Source organism: Mauremys mutica, chromosome 7 (genome assembly GCF_020497125.1).
Source record: "Mauremys mutica isolate MM-2020 ecotype Southern chromosome 7, ASM2049712v1, whole genome shotgun sequence".
Classification (NCBI taxonomy): Eukaryota; Metazoa; Chordata; order Testudines; family Geoemydidae; genus Mauremys; species Mauremys mutica.
In genome coordinates, this window is record NC_059078.1 from 115484079 (window position 1) to 115507628 (window position 23550).

General features: G+C 44.2%; 1 protein-coding gene across 2 annotated transcripts; it reads right to left on the reverse strand.

Annotated features, from left to right (window-relative positions):
• On the reverse strand, nt 1-22837 carry LOC123374670 (pancreatic lipase-related protein 2-like). 2 transcript variants are annotated; one of them, XM_045024867.1, is made up of 13 exons: nt 22736-22837; nt 19451-19499; nt 17739-17893; nt 15594-15719; nt 12463-12597; nt 9066-9174; nt 7229-7345; nt 7025-7147; nt 5442-5557; nt 4648-4777; nt 4202-4313; nt 2395-2562; nt 1-499 (listed from the first exon to the last, which is right to left on the reverse strand). In XM_045024867.1, exons 2-13 carry the CDS (start codon nt 19497-19499, stop codon nt 436-438), a joined length of 1404 nt encoding a protein of 467 aa, XP_044880802.1. In that variant the 5' UTR covers nt 22736-22837; the 3' UTR covers nt 1-435. The 2 variants fall into 2 exon arrangements, with proteins under 2 accessions (XP_044880802.1, XP_044880801.1); XM_045024866.1 differs by lacking the exon at nt 22736-22837 and adding an exon at nt 20177-20314.
• Between the last annotated feature and the right edge of the window lie 713 nt (nt 22838-23550).

The following is a 23550-nucleotide window of genomic DNA, read 5'->3' on the forward strand; positions in this document are numbered from 1 at the left end:
TATTACAATGTTTATCAGTACACCTATATATGTACTCCCATAGCACCTGCCCCTGTCTCTTACAAGGGAAGTGAACTTTGGATAAACTGAAACCAATGACGTCTTGCTTGAAAAGCCCATCAGTGTGTTTGCACAGAGTGAGAAAACAAAGAAAACTACCTATTTAAGAATTATTTTCTATCAATAGCTGTGTATGAAAACAATCCTAGAGAAAGGACTGATGGGGAGAGGGATAGCTCAGTGGTCTGAGGGTTGGTCTGCTAACCCCAGCATTGTGAGTTCAATCCTTCAGGGGGCCATTTAGGGATTTGTAGCAAAAAATCTGTCTGGGGATTGGTCCTGCCTCAAGCAGAGGGTTGGACTAAATGATCTCCTGAGGTCCCTTCCAATCCTGACATTCTATGAACACAGGAACCATAGTTGATGGGATTCAATTTAGCAAGGTGTAAGTAACTGTGGAATTCCATATTTCACATTTCCATTGCCACAATATGTAGACCTGGAGAAAAAAAAAACAACTTGAGTCAATATTTCACTACAAATGTTTTTTCCAAAGGTGGGTAGGAACATTGGTTACATTTATTGGCTCATCTGATTCTGCCAGCCAAGACCCTGCTCATCTGGGAGGAGGAGTACTCCACTTACATAACAGTAGTTCAGCCAAATAGTATAAAGGGATGACAAGAATTGATGGAACACTATATATTTCCATCAGTGTGCGGTGCTATATTCACTTTTGTTGAATGCAGGCTTTGCATATTCAGGGCCACACTGTATGATGATCTTGTTAGAAATGGGTTTATCTGGGTACTTCCAAACACAGAGGAGCTTGTGTATAGCCGCTAATAAGTCTGTTTAAGTTCATGTCCTGACCTGTCTCTTTGAACAAAAATATGTACAAGTTCTGTTTCCCTGATACCACTCCTGGAAATACCTTCCTTGAAAATAACACATCTGGGCATGACCTGCTCTAACTGGCTGACGGACACTTAAAATGTTGCCTGTAGGGTGGTACTTGTGGAAAGTCATGTCACAGAAATGGTAACCTTGGGGTTCTTTTTTTAAAAAAAGTATTTAACAAGGATTTATACAGAGTATAATAAAGGAGTATCCTTTAATGCTCTGGGCGCCCTTGTCTATCTTTTTGGCCAAGCCAGGTGAAATCTAACACTCAGCTCTCTGGCATTTTCCTGTCTGCCTGTAACATGATCTCACTGAAACCCCATTACTGACAAATTCCAAAAATTCAAGGAGTGTTCCAGGCATCAATAGGCACAACCCTGTTGATTTTGCTGCAAATCAGAGCGCCAGAAAAACCTGATTCCATGGAAAATCAGGGCTCCAAGAATGCCTCCTGCTGCAGGCAGAAGAATCTCACTGCAACCCTCTGCTGCTGCCTAGACATATCAGAGGCAACAGCTTAACTTACTGTGTGGGTTGATTGTCTATAGTCTGGGCTCCAACAGAAATAAGAGAGCCTTACAGGGAGGGCTTGCGGATGGAAGGAGAAAGAGGGTGCACAGAGATCCTGGCATGGAGGAGATGGAGTGGAGGTGCACAGAGACACTGGCATGGAGGGAGATGCAGGACCCAGGGATGGTGGGTGCACAGAGACCCTGGAATGGAGGGAGATGAGGGGGGATGCTAAGAGACACTGGCATGTGTCAGAGATGGGAATGTGAGCTACATAGAGCCCCTGGCATGGGGCAAGTGGTAGGGGGAGCTGCATGGAGTAAATGAAATGGACAGGGCCGCCCAGAGGATTCAGGGGGACTGGGGCAAAACAATTTTGGGGGCCCCTTCCATAAAAAAAAGTTGCAATACTATAGAATACTATATTCTTGTGGGGGCCCCTGCGGGCCCGGAGCAAATTGCCCCACTTGCTCCCCCCTCTGGGCGGCCCTGGAAATTGAGGGGGATGGGAGCTTGTGGGAGAGAATGGAGGGATGCAAGGAGCCTCTGGTGTGTGCATTTAGCTCAGTTTACAGAAGCTACAAAATGTGCACACACACCGCAGTCTAGAAATACGCTGGATCAAACAGAAGCATCAGTCCACCCAATCAACTTGAATACACAGTGATGACATGAACAACTGAACTCAATCGACCCCACGCACAGTCTCCAGAGCTGCTGTACTTCACTGTTGTGTATGCAGTTAAAATTGCTTTTTGGATGAAATCCATCTCCAAGCAGAAAGCCAGCCTAATGCCTGGGCACCCTTGAGCTCCCATTTAAGCTCTGTTTGAAGGGTTTAAGTGGGACTGAAGTGGGCCTTGCCCTTGTATGCTAGCTCTTTGCATAGGGGAGAATCTCACCCTTTAGGAGCAAACTGTAATGTCAAATTTGGCTCTTTTTATAAACGAATAACATGTAGTGTAAAACAAGTGTACTTACACATGGCCATCTTCTTCATTGATTATATGTACCATTTCTGCTCCCAGTCGGGCCCAAAGCAGAGTCAATATGTTCTTATTCCAGAGAAATTCAACTTTTGTAATAGTTCTTGGGTTAATTTCAACATCGACGTACTTTGTATAAATGCTATCTTGATGAAGGACTCCACTGCAAATAGGAGAATGAGGAGAGTGACACTATCTGATATGGTCCAGGGGCAGGGGTTCTCAACCTTTTTCTTTCTGAGCCCCCTCCCATGTTATAAAAATTCCACAGCCCAGCTGTGCCACAACTGTTTTTCTGCATATAAAAGCCCAGGGCCATTGTTAGAGGGTAGTAAGCAGGAAGCTAAGTTGCTCAGGCTTTGGCTTCAGCCCCTGGGGGTGGGGCTCGATGCCCCAGGCTGCAGTCCCATGCAGCAAGGCTTCAGCTTTCTGCCCTGGGCCCTAGCGAGTGTCACACCGGCCATGCTTGGCGGACCCTGTGAAACCTGCTCGTGGCCCCACAGAGAGCCCCAGACTGCTGGCTGAGAACCACTGGTCTAGGAGGCTGCTGAGCTAAGACAGGTTCTAAAGAACTTTCAGCATGTTGTCCTTATTTTTTATAACACTTTGTGCCTTTTTAAATAATAATTATTTGTATTTTTATACCATCCCCAGTGCTAGATGCTGTATATATACAGAACAAAAAGATGGTCCCTGCCCCAAAGAGCTTGCAGTCTAAGAGTAAAACAAGAGACAACAGATGACAACAGACACACGGGGGGAGTACAAGGAAACAATGAGAAATATTGGTCAGCTGGCTGGGTTGTGGTTCCAGCATGCTGGTAGCTTAACCATTGTCGAGTTTTTTGGAGACATCATGGGAGAAGAGAGGTTGAAGAAGGATAATGAGGTAGCTTTGTGGAAGTTTACAGGGAGCTCCTCCCAAGCATGAGGGGGCAGCACTGGAGAAAACACAAAGGTGAAAATTTAGCAAGTGGGAGGTGGAGGCTGGCATCATGGGCTGAACAGAGGGGGGAGTTAGGTTGTGAAGGGCCATACGCCCTTTGCACCCTTCATCTAAAGGTCTCTGTGCTATTCTCACATTATAAAGCTTTTTAGTGTAGTCAAGATAGGTAATATACCCAGTTTACAGATTGCGTAAACGAAGGCCCGGAGGTTAAGCAGCTTGCATGAGTTCATATAGCAAGTCAGTGGCAGAGCTGGGAATCATGTTGGCATGTGGGAGTGAATATGCTAACAAGCTATCACAATGCTAGCATGGAAGTGACTAGGGCTAGGCCAATGCCTGTGGTAAAGCTGCACACACTCCGGTGTAACCTGAATGGAAGTACACCTCTACTTCGATACAACGCTGTCCTTGGGAGCCAAAAATTTTTACCGCGTTATAGGTGAAACCGTGTTATATTGAAATTGCTTTGCTCCACCAGAGTGCGCAGCCCCGCCCCCCTGGAGCACTGCTTTACTGCGTTATGTCCAAATTCGTGTTATATCGGGTGGCTTTATATCGAGGTAGCAGTGTATGTTTCTGTCAGAGCTGGCTGGAGCCTTCTCCCCAGGCAAATCAGACTTCCGAGTGCTTGTTAAATGTTACAGAGCCCAGGCAAAGGAATTGACTTTCATGCCCCTGCTCTAACCATTAGCCAATTCTCATAAGCCTTGTCTGTTTTAACGTGTGTTAACTAACATGACTGCAACAATGAACAAACGTTTATTGCTTGCAGTCTTTAAACATGACTTGCAAACAGAGGTGTGAATGAAATAGAGACACACTACAAAGCCTAGTCGTGTGCCATTGAACTTACCAGATAATTTCATACTGTTTTGTGAACCCGTTTGTGCCATGGAGAACTATGTTTAGTTCCCCCCTCACTTTCTTCGTGCCTGACAGCTTGATAGATATTCGGTGGCTCCAACCTACACAACAAAAGCCAAATAAAAGTAGATTGCTGGCATTGTTTAGGTTCCTTACATACCGCAAACAGTGACAGTTCTCTTTTTAAGTGTACTTCTACTGTTCTCGTTTGAAGAACAGGCAGCTCAAGAGTCTCAGCAAGAATGGACTTTGGTAAACGGTTTAGTGTTTTTCCTTGGTTGTCAGCAGCCGTATACTAGAGAGACGTGGAAAACTACCACCATTCAGCTTATCAAAGGTTTATAACAGCACAGCAAGTTTACAGCTTTAGATCATCTCATTTCAAACCCCCACCCCGCCATCTATTTGGCTAAATAATTACCCTTCTACACTTACTAGTGAAGGGTGGGTGTGCTCCTGTGTTTAAAAAATATTTTTGGTTTATTTTCTCCAGTTTAGCTGGATATTGATCCGCATAGTGACCCATCATTGGGCAGCCTTCTCTGGGACATGGGAAGCAGAGTCCCTAGGGGAAAATAAGAGCATCTGGGTAATGTGGAATATTTTTCTTTTCATCCTAACTCTTGCAAGACTAAAGCTGAAGAGGTGGCCCTGATGCTGCCAAAGCCTTGACCATTCCCTTCCCACGCTATTGAACCCCGCTGCGTTTCAATGTCCTGTTTCTGATGTCAGTTTCTTTACTGATTACTTATGCTTAACCATCTGAGGATGAAACAAACTAACTCTTTACTCATAACAGTGAGGGGTGCACTTAACTTCCAGGTGGTGATGGTCTGAACCCTTCTATTTCAAACACTGCCTTTTTTTTCTGCCTAAGATTTGTACAAAACTTATGCTAGTCATAAACCTCCAATGGAACGTGTAGCATAGGAGACACCTGAGGTTTGACCTATTCCAGTTGAATCATCAGATACCCAGGATTCCGCCATTGGTATGGTGTGGGAGCCAGGGTCTATCTGTATCTATCCTGCCACATGTCTGCTCTCTACCAGCTGGCATTGCTTTATTATTGTTGGAGCTTCGTTCTCCCCAAGTCCTGATCCCAGTCAGGCACTGAGGGAGCAGAGACACCCTAGCACCTGACTCTGTGTGTGACGTGTGCACATGAAAGTAGAGTTGTTAATATTTGCAGCTCACCCATTCTGTAATGGTAAAGCTGTTATGCTTACCGCCCGGAAGAACTCGTATGTCTTGCAGGGATATCCAAGAAATCCATTGGGATGGAGGATACTTTGAAAATAAAACTGATGGCTGCGTGAATGATGACATATCGGAGAATTGGCATCTGTTGAATCAAAATTATGAGTGTCTCTGAAACCATCTTCTATTACATTTGGCCATGTAGCGCAGGGGTGGTTTTTTCTCCTTTATAACAATAATAAAAATTCTGGCTGGAAGGATAGCATGGTCCCATAGCATTTCTTAAGGGGAATCTTAGGGGTTTCTGGTTGTCAATAGCATACAAGAAGCTTGCTGCTTCAACTGACCAATGCATTGACTTCTCATAGCTGGAAAACTGGGTTCACACCTGCCTAAATTCTCTTGTGGATATTGATCCATGTTACAAGACAGCTACACAGCACAGTATCATTTTTTGTGTTGCAGCATGTCATAAAGCAGCAGTTCTCAAACTGTGGGTCGGGACCGGAAAGTGGGAAGCCATGGCTGGCTTAGACTTTCTGGGGCCGAAGCTGAAGCCCGAGCATCACCACCCGGGGCTGAAGTCCGAGGGCTTTAGCCCTGGGCATCTGGACTCAGATTACAGACCCCTGCCTGGGACTGAAGACCTAGGGCGTCGGCTTTGTTCCCCCCAGCCCCTCCCCCCACACACCTGGGGCTCAGACTGGCTTAGGCTCCTGGGGTCATGTTGTAATTTTTATTGTCGAAAGGGGGTCACGATTCAATGAAAATTGAGAACCCCTGCCATAAAGAATGCAATTCAGATGAACTGAATAGAGTATAAGGGATACACAAGCTTTGTGTCCACCATTCCAAGCTATGTGGAGAGGGGATTCTTTTCCCCCTTCTCCAAGGAGACGTTCAGACCAGCTCTTTGGCTCAAGTTGCTATAGGGAGGGGAGATGCACTCAGGCTTTGTGCCTTTGCTGAATGCCTTGTGGGTGCTGGATGCAGCATGGTGAGAGGTGTCACTTGCAGCCTCTATTCCAGGGATCAGCAAGCTTTGGCACATGGCCCGTCAGGGAAAGCTTCTCCTTGGCCTGTGCTGCTTCCTGCAGCCCTCATTGGCATGGGACAGCGAACCGCGGCCAGTGGGAGCCACGATTGGCCAAACCTGTGGACGCGGCGGATTAACAAACTGGCCTGGCCCGCCAGGGGCTTTCCCTGACAGGCCACATGCCAAAGGTTGCCGATCCTCGCTGTAATCCAAAGTGGGAGCTAGCGCTGCCCCAGTATAGGTATAGTCATGACCTTGTCCTCACCCTGGCCAGACACTTCCCATTACGACTGAAGTACTAAATGATCTCTCCCCCAAATCTGCAGTCAAATTATGGAAATTAAGGCTGATCCCACGTCTTCTGTATGACCGTTTCCCCCCTTACGCTACCTTCAGGCCATCAAGGCTGTCATCTGGCGCTCATTGTTTCATGCTTTTTTTTCCTACCCATCATCAAATATGCAAAAACATTATTTTTAAAATGAAACCCTCAAAAAAGCTCCATTTGCCATGTTCAGAACTATGATATGAACAGACACTGTGAGTTAATGCTGCGGATGTTTGAAGTAGATTTACCTTCAGCAAAGACTCGACAGTCTTTTTTAGTCACTGGAATAATTACATCATCGCATCCAGGCATAATGCTGCCTCCATTTGGGTAAAAGTCAAGGTGGCCAGTGGTATTAACCATTCCAAACCCTGAAATACATACGTGACATGGGGAGTGCCTCAGTTAATTCAGTGTCAGGACTGTTGCTGCAAATGTTTGTGGGATCTTACCTACAGTAGGAAATCGGGCAGCATTACTATGAATAACGTCAACAAATCTTGCATCTGTAGGGTCCAATCTGACTTTAGGCGGAGTGCCTTCAAAAAAGGGCCCAGCGGGGTCCAAGCCTAAACAGAAACAAATTGTTCACTGTTGGATTGGAAAAAAATTGTGCACACGTAGAGCATCAGTTTCAAATGAAGTATATAATGCATGGGGAGTAGTAATGTAAAGATGGGTTAGAACCCCAGCCAGTGCACTGAACATTTTAATGTAATAAACATTTGTACAGTGTCAAAACACTTACAGAAGTCAGAATACTTCATAAAATGTAGTCACTGCAAGGAGAATGAATCCTCGTTTCTCTTTGTGGGCTACTGTTTTTCCCAAGTGTCCTAGAAGTGAGTCTCAACTCCTAGAAGGCAGCTTTTCTGCAAACTCATCCCAGCACAAGCAAAGTGCTATCGGTTAGTGTATAATGGTGTCATATGACCAAGGATAAGGAGGGATTTTAACACAATGATCCAGTTTCCTACATTTTCTGCTGGTGTGGAATGGAAAGACTGAAGAGTTTTTGATCAGTTATTTATTTGTATTTTGGCAGCACCCATTGGGCCCAACTGTAATAGGCACATTGCAAATGCAAAGCGAGAGACAGTCCTGCACAAAGGAGCTTGCAATCTAATTAGAAAAAGGAAGCATTATCATGATTATCCCCCTTTTACAGATAAAGGACTGAATCACAGAGATTAAGTGACTTGCTCAAGGTCACACAAGAAGCCTTTCACAGAGCCAGGAACTGACCTATCCTAGTCCAGTGCCTTAATCACCAATCTCCTGACACTAGCAGCAGTAACTACTACAAATGAATCTGGGGAAGTGAGGGGGAAAAAACAAAATACAACACAGGAATGCAGTTACAGCCTGTCTGGCTCTGCTGGTTGTGCCCACAAACCCTTAGCAGGGTCCAACAGCTGTACAGGGAGAACCACCTTCTCCCAATACTTAGACCTCTATCATGGTTTAAAACAACAGCATGTGGCGCAGTGGTTCTCCACTCTAGCAGGAACCCCTTGCTGTAAGAGAACATGGGAACTGTGCCACAGGCTCCTCTCGCCCTAGGCAGAGCTAGTTTGGTGTCGGAGAGAGGTGAGGCTGTGACCACCCCCTTCCTATTGCTGTGCTCATGGGAGTGCAGGGATTGCTGTGCAGGTGCATGTAGGGGTGGAGAAAACCAAGAGACAGCACAGAAAAGTCTTCAGGGGACTTGTGTGGTTATTTCCTCTCAAAGGCCTGGGAAAAGGTAATTTAGTGGGATTGTAGCCTGTGTTCCCGCCTCACGTCTTAAACCCATTCAGAGGAAGACATATGTCTTAACAGTGGCCGTTGAGAGACTCCTTGGAGGCAGAGTGTATCTGCCTTGTTAATAAGTCCCACCCCAATTCCCACTTCCACTGAAAGTATGTTAAGGAGAAACTTAAGCTTCACTTTGCAAATTGATTGTAAGACATGGAAAACTATGTGTGGAGAGAAACTTGCCAGTCGTATCTCAGGTCATTTGCTTGAGACTACTAAACAGATCTGCATAAGAATCCTCACTGTTGATATTTTAATACTATTACTATTACTAAAGCAATACTGTTTTGCTTACTCATGATAACATCATAAAGAATGCATAGTGACGTCTATAGGAACAACACACAGAATGGGCTAAGCAAGCAGCCCAACTCATTGAAGTTGGTGAAGATACACCCCTTATGCCTGTTTGGCTCAGTGGGTCCAGCTTTGCAAACTTCTTTCCTCTTAAAGAACATACCGTGTAACGTTCCATCTTAGTGACTAGCCTACCGGTTATTCTTTTGATGCCTCGTATTCTTCTTCCCGCATCTCCTGCAGCATGTGCACCCAGACTGTGCCCAATGATATGGATATGAGAAGGGCGGTATTGAAACATTTTCTGATGAGATTTTGAAAAAAAAGAAAATAAAACATATGTATTTAAATTTCAAATGCAGAAGATGCCTTATTTTCATGGATTTTACAACCAGAAGGGACCATTGTGATAATTTAGTCTGACCTCCTGCATAACACTGGTCATAGGACTTCCCTGTATTAATTCTTGTTTGAACTAGAACATTTTAGAAAAAAAATCCCACCTTGATTTAAAGATTTCCAGTGATGGAGAATTCATCACAACCTTTGGTTAGTTGGTCCAATGGTTAAATACCTTCACTGTTAAAAGTGGGCACCTTACTTCTAGAATGAATTTGTCTAGCTTCAGGTTCTCGCCACTGGATCTTGATATTCCTTTGCCTGCTAGACTGAAGAGCCTTCTGTCAAAATTCTGTTCCCCCATATAGGTAATTATGTACTATGATCAAGCCACCCTTTAAGCGTCTCTTCGGTAAGCTTGGATGTGATGAAATTCACCCACCTCTGTGCTGAGTGACTGTACAAGGCCTATTCACCCCTTAGGTGTCATGTGGCCCTAGAGGTTTAAGTGGAGATTAATTGGTGAATACACTCTGTATAGGGGTGTATTTGACCCAAGGAGTTGCAACTTTTGTGACACTGAAAGCAACAGTGACTAGTTACCTGGAGTCCACAACCTAACTTGCTTATGCATGTACCAGAAAAAGTGCACACAGACATATTTGCTTGTCTTCCTTGATAGAGGAACAGAAAAAAAACTTTGGCTACAGTATTTTCAAATGTTTTTACCTTTAAATGAAAGAGTCCCAGGCTTTCAATTTACAGTGTTACCCACTTTCCTTATCACTTTTGCCAATGATTTTAGTAGGTATCCATGCTAAGTTCAAACCAAATATCTCCTAATAATTCCTGTTGGCCATTCATGAAGCCACAGTGGTTTGATTTACTTGTGACTGTTGCAGGTGAATTGTTAAGTGGCAAAGTCCTGTTCCAGAGTCCTCACAAATACTGTGTTCATGGAAAACATATACAATTAGTATGGTATAGGTGTAGGACATCTACACTGGAGATCCAGTCATAATACAGTTGTCTCATATTCTGTTAGGCACAAAGAGAAAATATCTGTCTGCTTCAGTTGGTAGCCAATAGCTTGGCCCGGGTTGGATTGAATTTTGTGCCCAAACTCAGGGCTTTGAGCGATGGAAGTAGGTTATACAATTGATGGGAGAGAAATGCATAAACCACAACTTTAAAAAAATCAATTTACATCTTTATAAAGGTCTCAGAGGGAGAAACCAATCAGCGAACAGAGAAAATGGTAGAAGCCCAAGAACCATGTATGCAGTGATTTCACTATGGCAGTATTTTCACTGTGGAGAAGTATAGGTCTGGACAACAAACACTCCACAGTACAGCCATATTGAATGGAGAGGGGGACACACAAATCTCATGAGCAGTTGGGGCCTCCTTGTCCAAGGAAATGAGATGACTCTGTGGAAGGCAGGTCAGTAAGTAACTGGGATCTTGTATAGGAAGAAGACCAGAGGCATAGGATCAAAGCCACCAGGCTGGAAATGACAGGGTCTGTCAGGCAACAAGTTTAGAGGGTACTCCCTTGAGATGATAGTTTTTGCAAAACCTATACTACATCAGATGGAGCCTTAGGGTTGCCAACTTTCTAATTGTACAAAACCGAATACTCTAGCCCAGTCCCTTCCCCGAGGCCCCGCCCCTGCTCACTACATTCCCCCTCCCTCGGTGGCTCGCTCTCCCCAACCCTCACTCATTTTCACTGGGCTGGGGCAAGGCCTGGGGGCAGGAGAGGGTACGAGCTCTGAGCTGGGGGTGCATACTCTGGGGTGGGGCTGGGGATGAGAAGTTTGGGGTGCAGCAGAGGGCTTCAGGCTGGGGGTGTGGTCAAGGGATTTGGAATGTGGGAGGGGGCTGTGGGTTGAGGCAGGGTGTTGGGGTGTGGGAGGAAGTATGGCTCTGGGCTGGGGGTGCATGGTCTGGGGTGGGACTGGGGACGAGGACTTTGGGGTGCAGGAGTGGGCAGCGGCGCAGTGGGAGTAAGGCAGGCTCCCTGCCTGTTCTGACACCATGTTGCACGCGCCCCAGAAACGGCCAGCAGGTCTGGCACTAGTATGCAGGGGCGGGGGGGTAGGAGGCTCTGCACGCTACTCTTGCTTGCAGGCACACACCCCAGCTCTTATTGGCCAGTTCCCGGCCAATGCGAGTGCAGAGCCATTGCTTGGGGTGGCATGCGGAGCCCCAAGGAGCCAGACCTTCTGGCTGCTTCCAGGGTGCAGTGCGGTGTTAGAACTGGTAGGGACTAGCCTGCCTTAGCACCGCAGCACTGCCGACTGGACCTTTAACGGCCTGGTCAGCGGTGCTGACCGGAGCCACCAGGATCCCATTTTGACCGGGTATTCCGGTTGAAAACCGGACACCTGGTCACCCTAGATGGAGCCTTAAGTACCTTGGCCAAAACTTTCAGACATAGATGTCTAATGTGTGGCATCTAAATCCACATGTATTTAGCTAAATAAATGCCCCAATTCTCAGAGGTACTGAGCATCCGCAACTCTGTTCAAAGTGCATGTAGGTATCAGCACTTTTGTAAATCAGCCACTTTGATTTAGGTGCCTAAGTTTGAAACTCTTTCCTCTTGTGTCAGACAGAGACTAGGAATTGGCAGCAGAGGCAGGACAAGAGGGTTGTTAGGGAAACCCAGGGATAATTCTCAGGCTCTGTTGTGCCAGGAAGTAACAAAGTCAGAACTAGAGGACTTAAGAGTGTTTATATCCTTAGCCAGACATCAGAACCAGAAATCCAGCAGTATTAAGTGAGCCTCTGGACTGCTCCCAACCTCTGTTTGCTTTGGGAATGAATTGCTAAATTGAGAATGTAACTCTATCTCAAGCATAAGTATGTATTCCTAAAAAGTATTTACCAATCACTTTAAGAGTCATGTTGGTGCCTCCTTGCAGTGATTATACAAATACAGTTGAGAAAGCAAAGAAATATTGCCACCTACTGGTCTTTTAAGTTAATTAGTCACTTCTATCATATTACTGTACTATCTTTAGGACATATCTTAGTACCGTTTGTGGCTGTGTGAGGTATCCCCATTTTGGTGGTTCTCAACTATCTACTGTGTTCTGCACTTCCCAAAACATTAACTTTTTGAATCATACTTTTCTGACCACAAGAAAACAAGATCAGAGCACAAAGACACCGGTTACATAAACCCATTTTGCTCATGTGAATCTTAGCTTTAAAAAGTAACTTAAAATTCATAATATATTTTTACCATAAGAGTATTTATGAAATAAGCAATCTCAGCTCCAACAACACGGATGTTGTTCACTGCACTGATGTATGTGCCTTTTGCACCATCTGCCCAGTCCACGGCAATGCAGTTCACATCTTCCACTTCCACTAGCAGCTAGTGTGTAAACAGAAAACAAAGAACTTATGAAAGCAGACAGTAAAATACTGATTCAACTTAAACCTAAATGAATCATTAAGTAAATTGAGCATTTGGGTTGCTTGTTAACAAGGACAAACTTTTACTACAGCACTTACACACATTAATATGGGTCTTTTCATAAAGCACAATAGGATGAAAACTTTGACATTTACACAAACAGATGTCTGAACTTCAAAAAAGTACAATCAAAATATTTTTCAATTTTTGTCACCATAAACACTTATTTCAGATCAGAACTATAAACTGATTTATTGCAGTATACAACTTCTGTTTTGTTTTCTCTTCTGTAAACAGTTTAATGAAACCTTTAATTTTTAAAGCTCTCGCTTCAATTCTGAAAAAGGCAACTGAGCGTGAGGGGCTCAAAACTGAGTGGGAGGTTTCTACAACAGCACGTAAAGCTAAAAGCCTGGTGACGTCCCCACTAGAGGCTTACAAACGTCAGGGATATTTGTTCATTCTAATTTCGCATCATAACTCACCATTCACTATAATAAGAGTGCAAACATGAAGGTGTGCACTGTGCTTCTATAGTCTGTCCTCTTCACAAGGCAGTATGTCTGTGCTGACCCATGACTCACGCCTTAGAGAGAGGATTCCTTCCCTTCTTCCTATTTTGCTCCATGGGACCAGTAATTAGATGCTGGTGGATTATTACCCAACAGTTCAGCTGCTCTGCTTAGAGGAGCAAAGGCTCCATTTCCTGCTCAGGGGTCGGTGGGGGATGGAAGTGCATAGAGTGCCGGTTTACCACTTTATGCCTAGACCCAAGGTTTGGGGAGGAGACGAAGGGGTTTGTGGGGTTCTTACCCCTCTCATTCCCCTGAGCAGGTACATGGACCACATTGTAGCCTGGCCTTTTTTGTATTCAATGGATGAAGGTAAATTTGGGTCATATCCTATATAACACGAGACAGCGAGAGACACTGTACGGCCATCTCTTATTTTTCCATTTTAAGGTTAGTATTTTGTATCAAGAGACAGTATAAAACACCCTCCACTGAGAGGGCATTGAAATATTTAGGTTCTCTGCTGTGTATTGACTTTTCAAGATATTTTTGGTCGTGGGTGGTTTATTTTTCCTAAATGTCTAAGATGATTCAAGTAATTGCGAGTAGAGCCGGTTGGGAAATATTTTTCTCTAGAAAATTTCAAATTTTCACTGGAAAACTGACCATTTTAATTCAGAAAAGTTTTATTTTCTGAAAACTCAAAATATCCCATAGAAAACTGATGTTTTTCACAAAAAGTCATTTTGTCAAAAGTCCAATTTTCCATTAAAAAACAGTTTTGATGGTAAATTTTCGACCTGCCTTAACTGAGAGTTCTAGATATGAACTGTGTGCTAAATTAAGACAGCATATTGGTATTACTGATTCTATTAAGACAGCATATTGGTATTAGATTCTAGCCTTCTCATGCTTTATTCTTTCAGAAGGTTCTACTCAACAGCTAACTAACCTTTGGATAAAGATTTTTTTTAACTTTTAAATGTAGTGTAGGAGTAGTGAGTAACAAGACCATCTGTTAGCTTCAGCACAGTTAACCAAACCGCAAGGAGGAAAAAAGTTAAAGCTATGTCTACACTAGCACTTGTGTCAGTAAAACTTTTGTTGGTCAGGGTGTGAAAAAAAACACACCCCTGACCGATGTAAGTTTCAACCACAAAAGTGCTGATGTGGACCATGCTGTGTGGGCTGGAAAGAGCTCTCTCCTCTCAGCACAGAGTGGCTACATAGATGTCCTTATAGTGGTGCAGCTGCGCTGCTGTAAGGTCTGTAGTGCAGACATTGCCTAAGTTTCAATATCTGAATGCTTGGAACAGTGTAGGCTTGGCATGAGATCAAAATAAAATTAAACACCATCTCCATTAGAATAAAAATCCAACTTCTGGTGAATTTGCCAAGATTCCCAATACTACAAAGACTTCCACATGTGCTTCATTTTACTCACTCTGAGTGGGCCCACTACTCGCAGTGTGTAAAGTTAAGCAGGCGTGAAAGCCTTCATAATGTCAGGGCCTAAGGTATTATCTACTTCCTGGTTACGCAACGGTTAGGTTGATCCTGAGTATAAATGGATTTCCCCTGGAGCCTTGTGCCATAGGCTCTCTCTGCTTTTGCAGATCGGTGTTTGTTGAGGCCCAGACTTTCCTCTTTTTAGTTTGCTGAGTAGGAGTCCTACTTTGGGAAGAAGAGTTTCCTTTTCTCTGTATATACATGCACATATCACTGCTTTCCATTCATTTGTCCAAAGTAGAATTTACTCTGTTAGACTGATTGACATAAGGAGCCATAATAATTCTGTGTGACTGGGGCTAAACTTTCAGGGCTGGCTTGTGAGCGGTAATGGCAGAGGGATAGTCTCTTCCATCTGAGAGATGGCATAGGTGAGTTGATAGCGCACTGGCTGGGAACTCAGATGACTAGGGTTTTATTCCTGACTCTGCCACTAGTCTGCTGGGTGACTATAGGTAAGTTATTTTATATCTGTGTGCCTCATTTTCCCCATCCGTTAAATGGGGATAATGACACTGGCTGCCTTTGTAAAACACTGACATCTATGGATAAAAGGAACTATATAAGAGCTAGGTATTAGTATTGTTACCTGTTACCTCCCCCAACCACCTAGGGAGGAGTGGACGCCACAAGAAATATAGATTTTTCTTCCAAAGCTGGACTACTACAAAAACATATGCACAACCTTAAACCCAACCCAGGATTCTCATTTCCTGTCAAAGCCATATGGAATGTACAGTCCAATTCACTCCCACACCCACATTCATTAAAAGGGCGAGGTGATTATTAAAGTTGTTACATATGGGTTAGCACCTCTTGCCCATTAGTAACATCAAGTGGTTGTCAAAATGCAAGCTTAATACTGGTGTTTAAGAAACAGCGATTGAATGTGGCCGCAGTTAAAGTTAGAAATTGTAGGATATTCTCTCATACCAAGCACATCTCTACCACCCAGCCACGTTTTCCGGTGCTCATGAATCCATGAACAATGAAGCGTGTTTTCCTATGTGAGCAGAAATGTGAGTCTTTGATAGTTGAGGAATGTATCGCAGAGATCACCTGTTTTGAGCAAAAACAACAGTAATAATCATCATCCACTATTCTGTCATCCTCCGACTCTTCTTAGCTAGGAAATAAAAACAAAATATGGTCCAGATCGTCCCTTATATAGGATGCTGTCGTCACTCCTGGAAACCCATGGGTTTCATTGGCTCCCCACAGCTCTCTAACCCCAGTCACAGCATAGCTCCTGTTCTGTTCCTGCTGTTCCAAACTACTCCTCTCTGTGTACAAAGAGCTCTTTGTACGGAGCCAACCAGTATAAGTTAATCACAATGAGCAGCACCTCACTGAGTATCCCCCAAAGCCAATCCTCCTAGCTCCTGCCTGCCCCCTTACTGACCTAACTCCTGACTCCCCAATGCTGCAGTGCAACTGAAGAGTGGCTTTGGGAAGTCACAGGGGATGGAATCATTGAGGTACAGCTCTGTGCTAGGGGCAGTAGTGGAGGCCTGTTGTACATTTAGTATGTTCATTTAGTATGGCCCTTTTTTCTGCTGCCAGAATGATCTCTAGCCCTCAGTCCAACTTTTTAAACTAATGCTGGGTCTCTGGTCTGGGTGCGTGGAGAGAGTGGGACTCTGAAGCATTCCAGGGCGATGCCCCTATGAGCTTATTCTGAGTCGTTTGTATTCAATGCAGGTTGAGCTGCTGGGCAATAATACAAGGTATGTGCTACCTGATTTAATGTATTGGATAGCAGTAATGTTTTGTGTAACCCACTGGTGAGTGTATGTTACATGTCCTCATGTGCCCTCTCATAGACCTGGCTTTGGTAGCTCCTGTCTTTACCTTTTGAGGTGCCCGGTTGGATCCCTGTTGTGTTGGCGGCTGTCACATTTACACCATCACAGCTTGCTGCATTTTTTATGTTCATGCATAACACAAAAGGCAATATGTTTAGAAGCTCCTAAGTTCCATTTTTAGAAGAGTCTTAGGCTCCTACCTCTCACTGAAAGTCAACAGGACTTAGGCTCTTAAGTGTCTAAGTCATTTTTCTAAGTGACTTAAGTGTTTTTTTTGAAAATGCGATCTCCTGGGCACGTCTCACTTCCACCCCCAAAGTGATATAGTTCTGGCTCAGTGGGATGGCACTAGTACTGCAGTGTCCATGGGGCAGCAGCAATAGCGCTGGCTTACTCACGCTGCTCCACTGCCTCCCCCTGTTCGGCCGGGATGAGATGGCCGTTCACTCTCCATGCCCATTCAGTTTTTGGCTTTTGCTGAAATTACCAACAAGGGCACCAGTTAGGGTGGTGGTTTGCATGAAGGCAGCTGTGTTCTGGGGAAATGGACTGAGACCACAGACTTCACACAGGCCACCACAGAGAAATAATCTTCATTTGAAGCTGAACTTAGCTGCAGTGGCTACAGGTATTAAAACATGAAAGGCTCCTTTCCCCCTTGCAGGTTCCCCAAGCCATTCAGTTCCCCTCAATTCCACTTCTTCACTCATCTTCCCTTACTTGCTGCATATTTGAGTTTAAAATTATGTTGGCTTTAAAAGGCAGCATGGGCTGGAGGAATGAACACAGCATTGGGAGTGAGGAGCCTAATCCTGGCTCTGCTCTGGACTTTCTACATGTTTTTTGCATATCACCCCACCTCAGTTTCCCCATCGGTAAAATGATGATGCTAGTTCTCCTATCTGTCAGGGGTGATTGAGCACCTAGAGCACTGCATAAATGCTACTGATTATTAAAACGTGTCTCCTGATTTTTCTCAGAGAATTAAATGTGTTACAAACAACAGTAGTGTGCAGCATTCCCAGTTCCTTGCACAGGAAAAATGCCAGAAAAAGGTTTAATTTGTTTGGTTCATTTTTCAGTTTGTGCATGAAAATATTTCAGTTTTTACCCCAGTGACTTTAACCTCTGTTAGTTACTGCATCTAACAACAACCTGACTCTTTATTTCCTGACTCAGTTTCTCATGGTGAGTGACATGCTCTTCCAACGGAGCTAGTGAACGTTGGGAGATGTAATTAATTTTTAATATTAAAATAGAGGTAGGTTCTCACTTGAGAATTATTTCTAGTTTCTTTAGTGTAAAGGGTGAAGCTGATGTTCATACTCTCTGGAGAGTCGGGTAAACCTGCCAGAAATCTCCCTGGTATTCCAGCCCATGGTGGTTTATCTGAAAAGCAGCCAAGTCGTCCATAGCAAACTTTTTCGCCTGCAGCATACAAAGCAAATCATTAGTATTTTGGGATCCATTACAGTTAGATGGTGCATTGGAAGCGGCAACAACTTTAAAAGAAGCAGACACTGGGCTTTGGTTTTATGATTAATTTTGAAGTCCAAATTCTTTCTGTCTGTGTTAGCTAATGCAGGTAATAGAGAATAGATGTTAGTGACTCATCAAACACAATGAAACACCGGGATACTCTTGTGGCAACTTTTTTTCCTTAGGGTTGTAGAATCCTCATACAAAAGGAAAAAAACCCCAAAACAGACTTTAAAAAAATGTGTGTTGGTGTCGCTACTGCCAGCTCCTGACTCAGAAGCAGCAAGTGTATATGTCACGGTTCCCAGGTTAACTGCATCTCTGACCCTCCCTGGTCTTTGTGAGGGCACCCCACTTAGGTCTCAGGCTCTAGCTGTCACCTTTATTAGATCGGGATCCTGGGATCTACTCCCTCTGGACCAGGGAAGTAGCCTGCAGACTCCTGCAGTTCTCTCTGAACACCTCATCAGCCTTCCCATCAGCACCTGTTCTCTCAGGTGCAATGCCAGGGTGAGCAGCCAGCTCTCATGGAGCACATTACTGTTTATTCAGAGCAAAGCATTTAAGAGAAAACATAAAAAAACCAAACAGCTTCTACGCATTCCTCACTTACCAGCTGTCACCCATCTTCCACATAATGACCCTGATAGAACTAAAGTACTTGGGGCCCTTTCACAGCACCTGTCTCTCGTGGTCGCAGTCTCATGTCAGTTCTTGGACTGACTGTGCGTGACCCGCCCCTCTGATCAGGGCTGTCACTTGATACAGTTTCAAGTCCTTTGTATTAGGCTTCTTGAACCAGGTCGAACTAGCATATGTTATTTTCCCAGGGCCAAAACTTCAAAAGTCTGGTTACTTGCATTTTTTCAGCATTGGGGATTGCATTAATTACTCCCTGCTGAGTTTAGCTCCTGCAGGATGCACCTTTTAGCTCACCTGTTGAGTCACCCCACCTAGCCATCCCATGAAGATACATGCAACATTTATAAAGTTGATACAATATCAAGTGATTATAATCTTTGAATAGTCCATGTTTCTAAAGTATGGCATCTCTCTCAGTATATGTCTAGGAATGGAGATTTCCCCGCCCCACTCCCCCATAAGAGTTCTGAAGGAATTTATCACAACATTCTGAGCACTTCTTTCCTTTGACTTTTCTTTTAATCTCAAACACTGTCCATCACACTGAACACTCATTCTACTGCGCTGCTCCTGGGAGACAGTGCTCACGTGTAAAATAAGTGTGTCCATAGGACTTTGCAGAACCAGGGTCTAAAGGTGAACATGAGGTCTGTGCCTCGCTTGAGCTCTTATAATAGAACTTAAAGGGTGCACAGGCCTTTTGCTAGTTCTCGGCACCAAGTGAACAGCATCATAAATCACATAGAATAAACTGAGGGCAGAGAAAAATGAATTTCCATTGTACTTATATTCATTTTTTATTTCATTTGAACATGACTGAATTCAACATGTTTGGTGCAGTTATTTATAAATATTGTATCTCACCTGCTGTTGGGTCCAGCAGATACAGTGCAGCAATCCAAATTCCAATCATCTAAAATAAATTAAATATACACATGAAGTCCAGGTAACGCATTTTATTTGGATACTAATTGATTTAGATTTATTCATCTTGTAAAAAGTGTGTAAATCAACAGTATTTTCCCAGCGACCAATATAACACTCAATCTAGCATCAGTTTCTATGCATTCGTTACTTATGTCCTGAAAAGTAAAGGTAGCATGTTCTTAAATGTGTGCTTTAATCTACTCCTATTTCAAAGCAGGGTAGATCAAAATACACTACAGAACATTTAGAGCATGGCTAGGGTGACCAGGTAGCACATGTGAAACATCGGGACTGGGGGTGGGGGGTAATAGGAGCCTATATAAGAAAAAGACCTCAGAATTGGCACTGTCCCTATAAAATTGGGACATCTGGTCACCTTAGTCATGGCAGGAAGGGCCACATGGACACTTAGAGCGTGGCAGACTAGTGCAGGGTAGATTTACACCCCAGCTTGCTGCAACCTAAGCACTCATGTAGCCAAGCACTAGTGTAAAGTGCTGTTTTCTTGATGTCTCCTCAACAGCAGATGCTGCTTATTAGTTCACTGGTTATTTATTTTTTCTGCTTTTTGCAATGTCAGTCTTTGCTAGGTTAAAAATTCCAACGTATGTCTTACATAATGCCTGATCGTGCATTCTATGCATGCCCCCAAACTCCCATTACCTTCCCTGGAGAATTTTGTGTCTGTGAGGAATGCAAGCTCCAGCTTGTTGAGGGAATAAATTCTGCCTCAAGTAGATCTTGGAAATTTTCTGACAAAACAGCGTTTGAGCTCTGCCACTCCTTATGATTCTGCTTTCATCTCTATTCCCACTCCCAAGGCACTACATAAGCCTACTCCCTTTATCTCCTCTGATACTGTGCCACAAATTTAGCACCCTCCCAGTTGCATTCTTCTAACAATCCTTCAGTTTGCCTTTCAAATCTCCCTTCAAATCCTCTTCCTCCCCACCATGGTTTTGCACAGGAGGCGTTTGGAAGCCCCAGGCTCAGCTCCTGACTCCATGCCAGGGAGCCTGAAAGCCCTGAGAACCCAGGTTTGAGCCAGGCCTCTAGGGGCTTCCAGGGTCCCAAGTCAGCTGGCTCCCGGATGCCCAACTTCCTCAGCCTGGTGAACCAGTTTCCCCAAGAGTCAGGAAGCCTAGGGAGCCAGCAGGGGTCCCTGGCCTGGGCAGTCGAGATACCCAGGCTGCCCCAGAGCTGCAGACCCTGGAAACTCTGTCAGCTGCTGAGTGAAAATGACACAAACTGAGAAGATTCATCTGCTGCCAACCACTGAATAGCAGCATGGAAACTGACTCAGCAGCTGCTGAGTCCAGGGAGCATTTTTCATTTTGGAAACACCTTGTTTTGACCAGCTGTAATCTGAAGGCTTCTGATTTTTCCATCATCTCCCAGGAGCTGGGTAAAGTCCGGAGGGGAACAAGAGACAGTGACATGCAAAACTTATTAGAGGGTCACACACTTTGTTTCTTCTGTAGGCTGAGCGCTGTGCTCACACCAGGGACGCCTGGTGTTATTTACCCCATCACATCACCAAAGAACCAAAGGTCCCCCCAATAGGCAACAGGTTTAAAACAAACCTAGGGAAGTATTTCTTCACACAACACACAGTCAAACTGTGGAAGTTGTTGCCAGGGGATGTTGTGAAATCCAAAAGTACAACTGGGTTCAAAAAAGAATGAGATAAGTTCATGGAGGACAGGTCCATCAATGGCTATTAACCAAGATGGTCAGGGACGCAACTTCATGCTCTGGGTGTTCCAAAACCTCTGACTGCCAGGTGCTGGGACTGGATGACAGAAATGGATCATTCAATAATTGCCTTGTTCTTGTCATTGGTCACTGTCAGAAGAAAAGATCCTGGACTAGATGGCCCATTGGTTTGACCCAGTGTGGCCATTCTTATGTTCCTTGCATTCTTCCATTCCCCTACAAGCTCCCCATGTGACCTCCCAATCTCCTCTATTTCAGGGACTCTCTGTGGCTCCCACCCCTTTCTTCATGACAGATTTAGCTCATTATGCTTTAGGATTAATACACAGGACAAAATCCTCAGTTGGTGTATGTCCGCTAAGCAACATGGCCTTTGAAGCTACAATAATTTATACCAGCTGAGGGTATGCCTAAGGATATGATATAAACAATTGCAAGCTCCTTTCTTTGGCCTTCTACTTCAGTCCCACCGCCCCTCCAGTTCAGATGGAATAGCTACTGGAGAATAGCAATGCCCGTGAATATCCCTGTGCAGGCTGCCTTAAAAGTGGCAGTAAAAATCACAAATCCTCTCCTGCCAATTTTCTCACATCACACCCCTCTCAAATGCATATGCAGGCTGACCCAGTCCAGTATGCATTTTAATCTCCGTACTTCATCAGAACCTTTCTCAATTCTGCCCCTGTTTATAATTCTGCTATCATTTCTTCCTTTATTCACACTGCACAAGCCAAATCCCTTTATCTCCTCTTACACTGTGCCTCAAACTTAAAACACCCTCCCAGCTGCAGTCTTCTAAGCATTCTCCCTTTTGTCTTTCAAACCTCTTTTTATATCTCCCACGGTTTTGCCTATCATTTACTTAAGTGAAGTGCAACAGGGGTATCCACTCTTGCACTGCAGTTATTACTTAAATGCCATGCAAAATGGAGAGGAAGGAAGGTCTTAGGGGTAGTGCCCCTGCCGGAGACCCATTTAATTCCCTGCTCTGCCACAAACGTCCTGTGTGATCTTGGGCAAGTCACTTAGTCTCTCTTTCTCATCTGTATAATGGGTTTAATAGTGTTGTCAGGATAAAAGCATAAAAGATTGTGAGGTGATCTGATACTGCGGTAATGAGGGCCATATAAGTACCTAAGAGACATGGAACTACCTCTTTCCCTTGCTATATTGTTGTTCCATCCTTTGGCTGCTGTCCTGGAATGGCTTATGCCAGCAGCTGTTGTGCTGTTTTCTGCACAGATCATATTATAAATTCTCCAAAGCAGAAAAGACGTCTCTTTAAAGTGCTGCATTCACCAGATCGATACAATATGTCTAAGTGTTCACCTGTTGTCTTTTATACTTCAGTTTAAGGCCAAGGATCAGATTCATTAGAAGGAAAGAGGTAAATAAAAACATGCCAGGTGATTACAGTTAATGTTTTTGCAAACTCAAAACAAAACCCTTGATAATGGAAATACCCGACAGTACAAAGTTCTCTGCATACCACAAGTCCCCTCTTACCTGTGTGAACACCCAGTTCGCCTCTAGAAAATGACTGCTTGGAAACACACCGGTCCACTCCTTAAAAGGAATCCAAGAGTAGCCTCTTCTCTAGGCACATCCACCCTCTGTAGCTCAGGTTGGAGATGGCAGAGAAGGATCCCAGTTAGCTGCCCAGGTTCTTCCAGACACTGAAAACTGGTGCATAGAGAATTGCATGGTTTGCTGGTGACGTGAAGAGTGAAGTAATCTGTACAGGAAGTGGAGGACTTCATCCCATCTCCAAATGCTGCTTACTCCTCCCATGTGTTTGTACAGTGCTTAGCATGGTGATCCCTAATTGCTGTTAGGATTACTGCAATGCAAAATATAGCAGAGAAGGGAGCATCTTGACCTTGGCTAATCTCCTCTTCCTGTCTACCCACTAGGAGTTGTATGGGGAAATTCTCCAGGAGGCAACTGATTTTAAATAAAGGCTCAGAATGGTTATTTAAATAAAGCTGACAGAGCAAAAGCAATAATTAGGTCAGGGAACAGTGTTCATACACATCACTTTGTAAGGAGGTAAGAAGGGAGGCTTTCAAATATCTGCCGATCTCCTAAATTATGTTGGAGTCCCTGGATTGAAACAGTGACCCAGAATAGTTGCTAGGGAATGTTTTTCTGAGGTATTTGATGAGGGGGTTGAGGGTACAAAGTGTACAGGCATATGCTCACTGTTGGAGACCATGTACCAGGGGTTGGGATTTCAAAATGTTAATGTTATAGCCCGATTGAAGAACCAAACACAATTAATATGATGGTAATGAAGGACGGAGGAAAAGGGGATATTAATC

Coding starts and splice junctions, on each gene's coding strand:
- LOC123374670 (XM_045024867.1), bottom strand. CDS start 19,499: ATGATTGGAATTTGGATTGCTGCACTGTATCTGCTGGACCCAACAGCA. Junction 15,720..17,738: donor AAACTAGAAATAATTCTCAA/GTGAGAACCTAC, acceptor TGCTCAAAACAG/GTGATCTCTGCGATACATTC. Junction 4,778..5,441: donor CATACGAGTTCTTCCGGGCG/GTAAGCATAACA, acceptor ATTTTCCCCTAG/GGACTCTGCTTCCCATGTCC.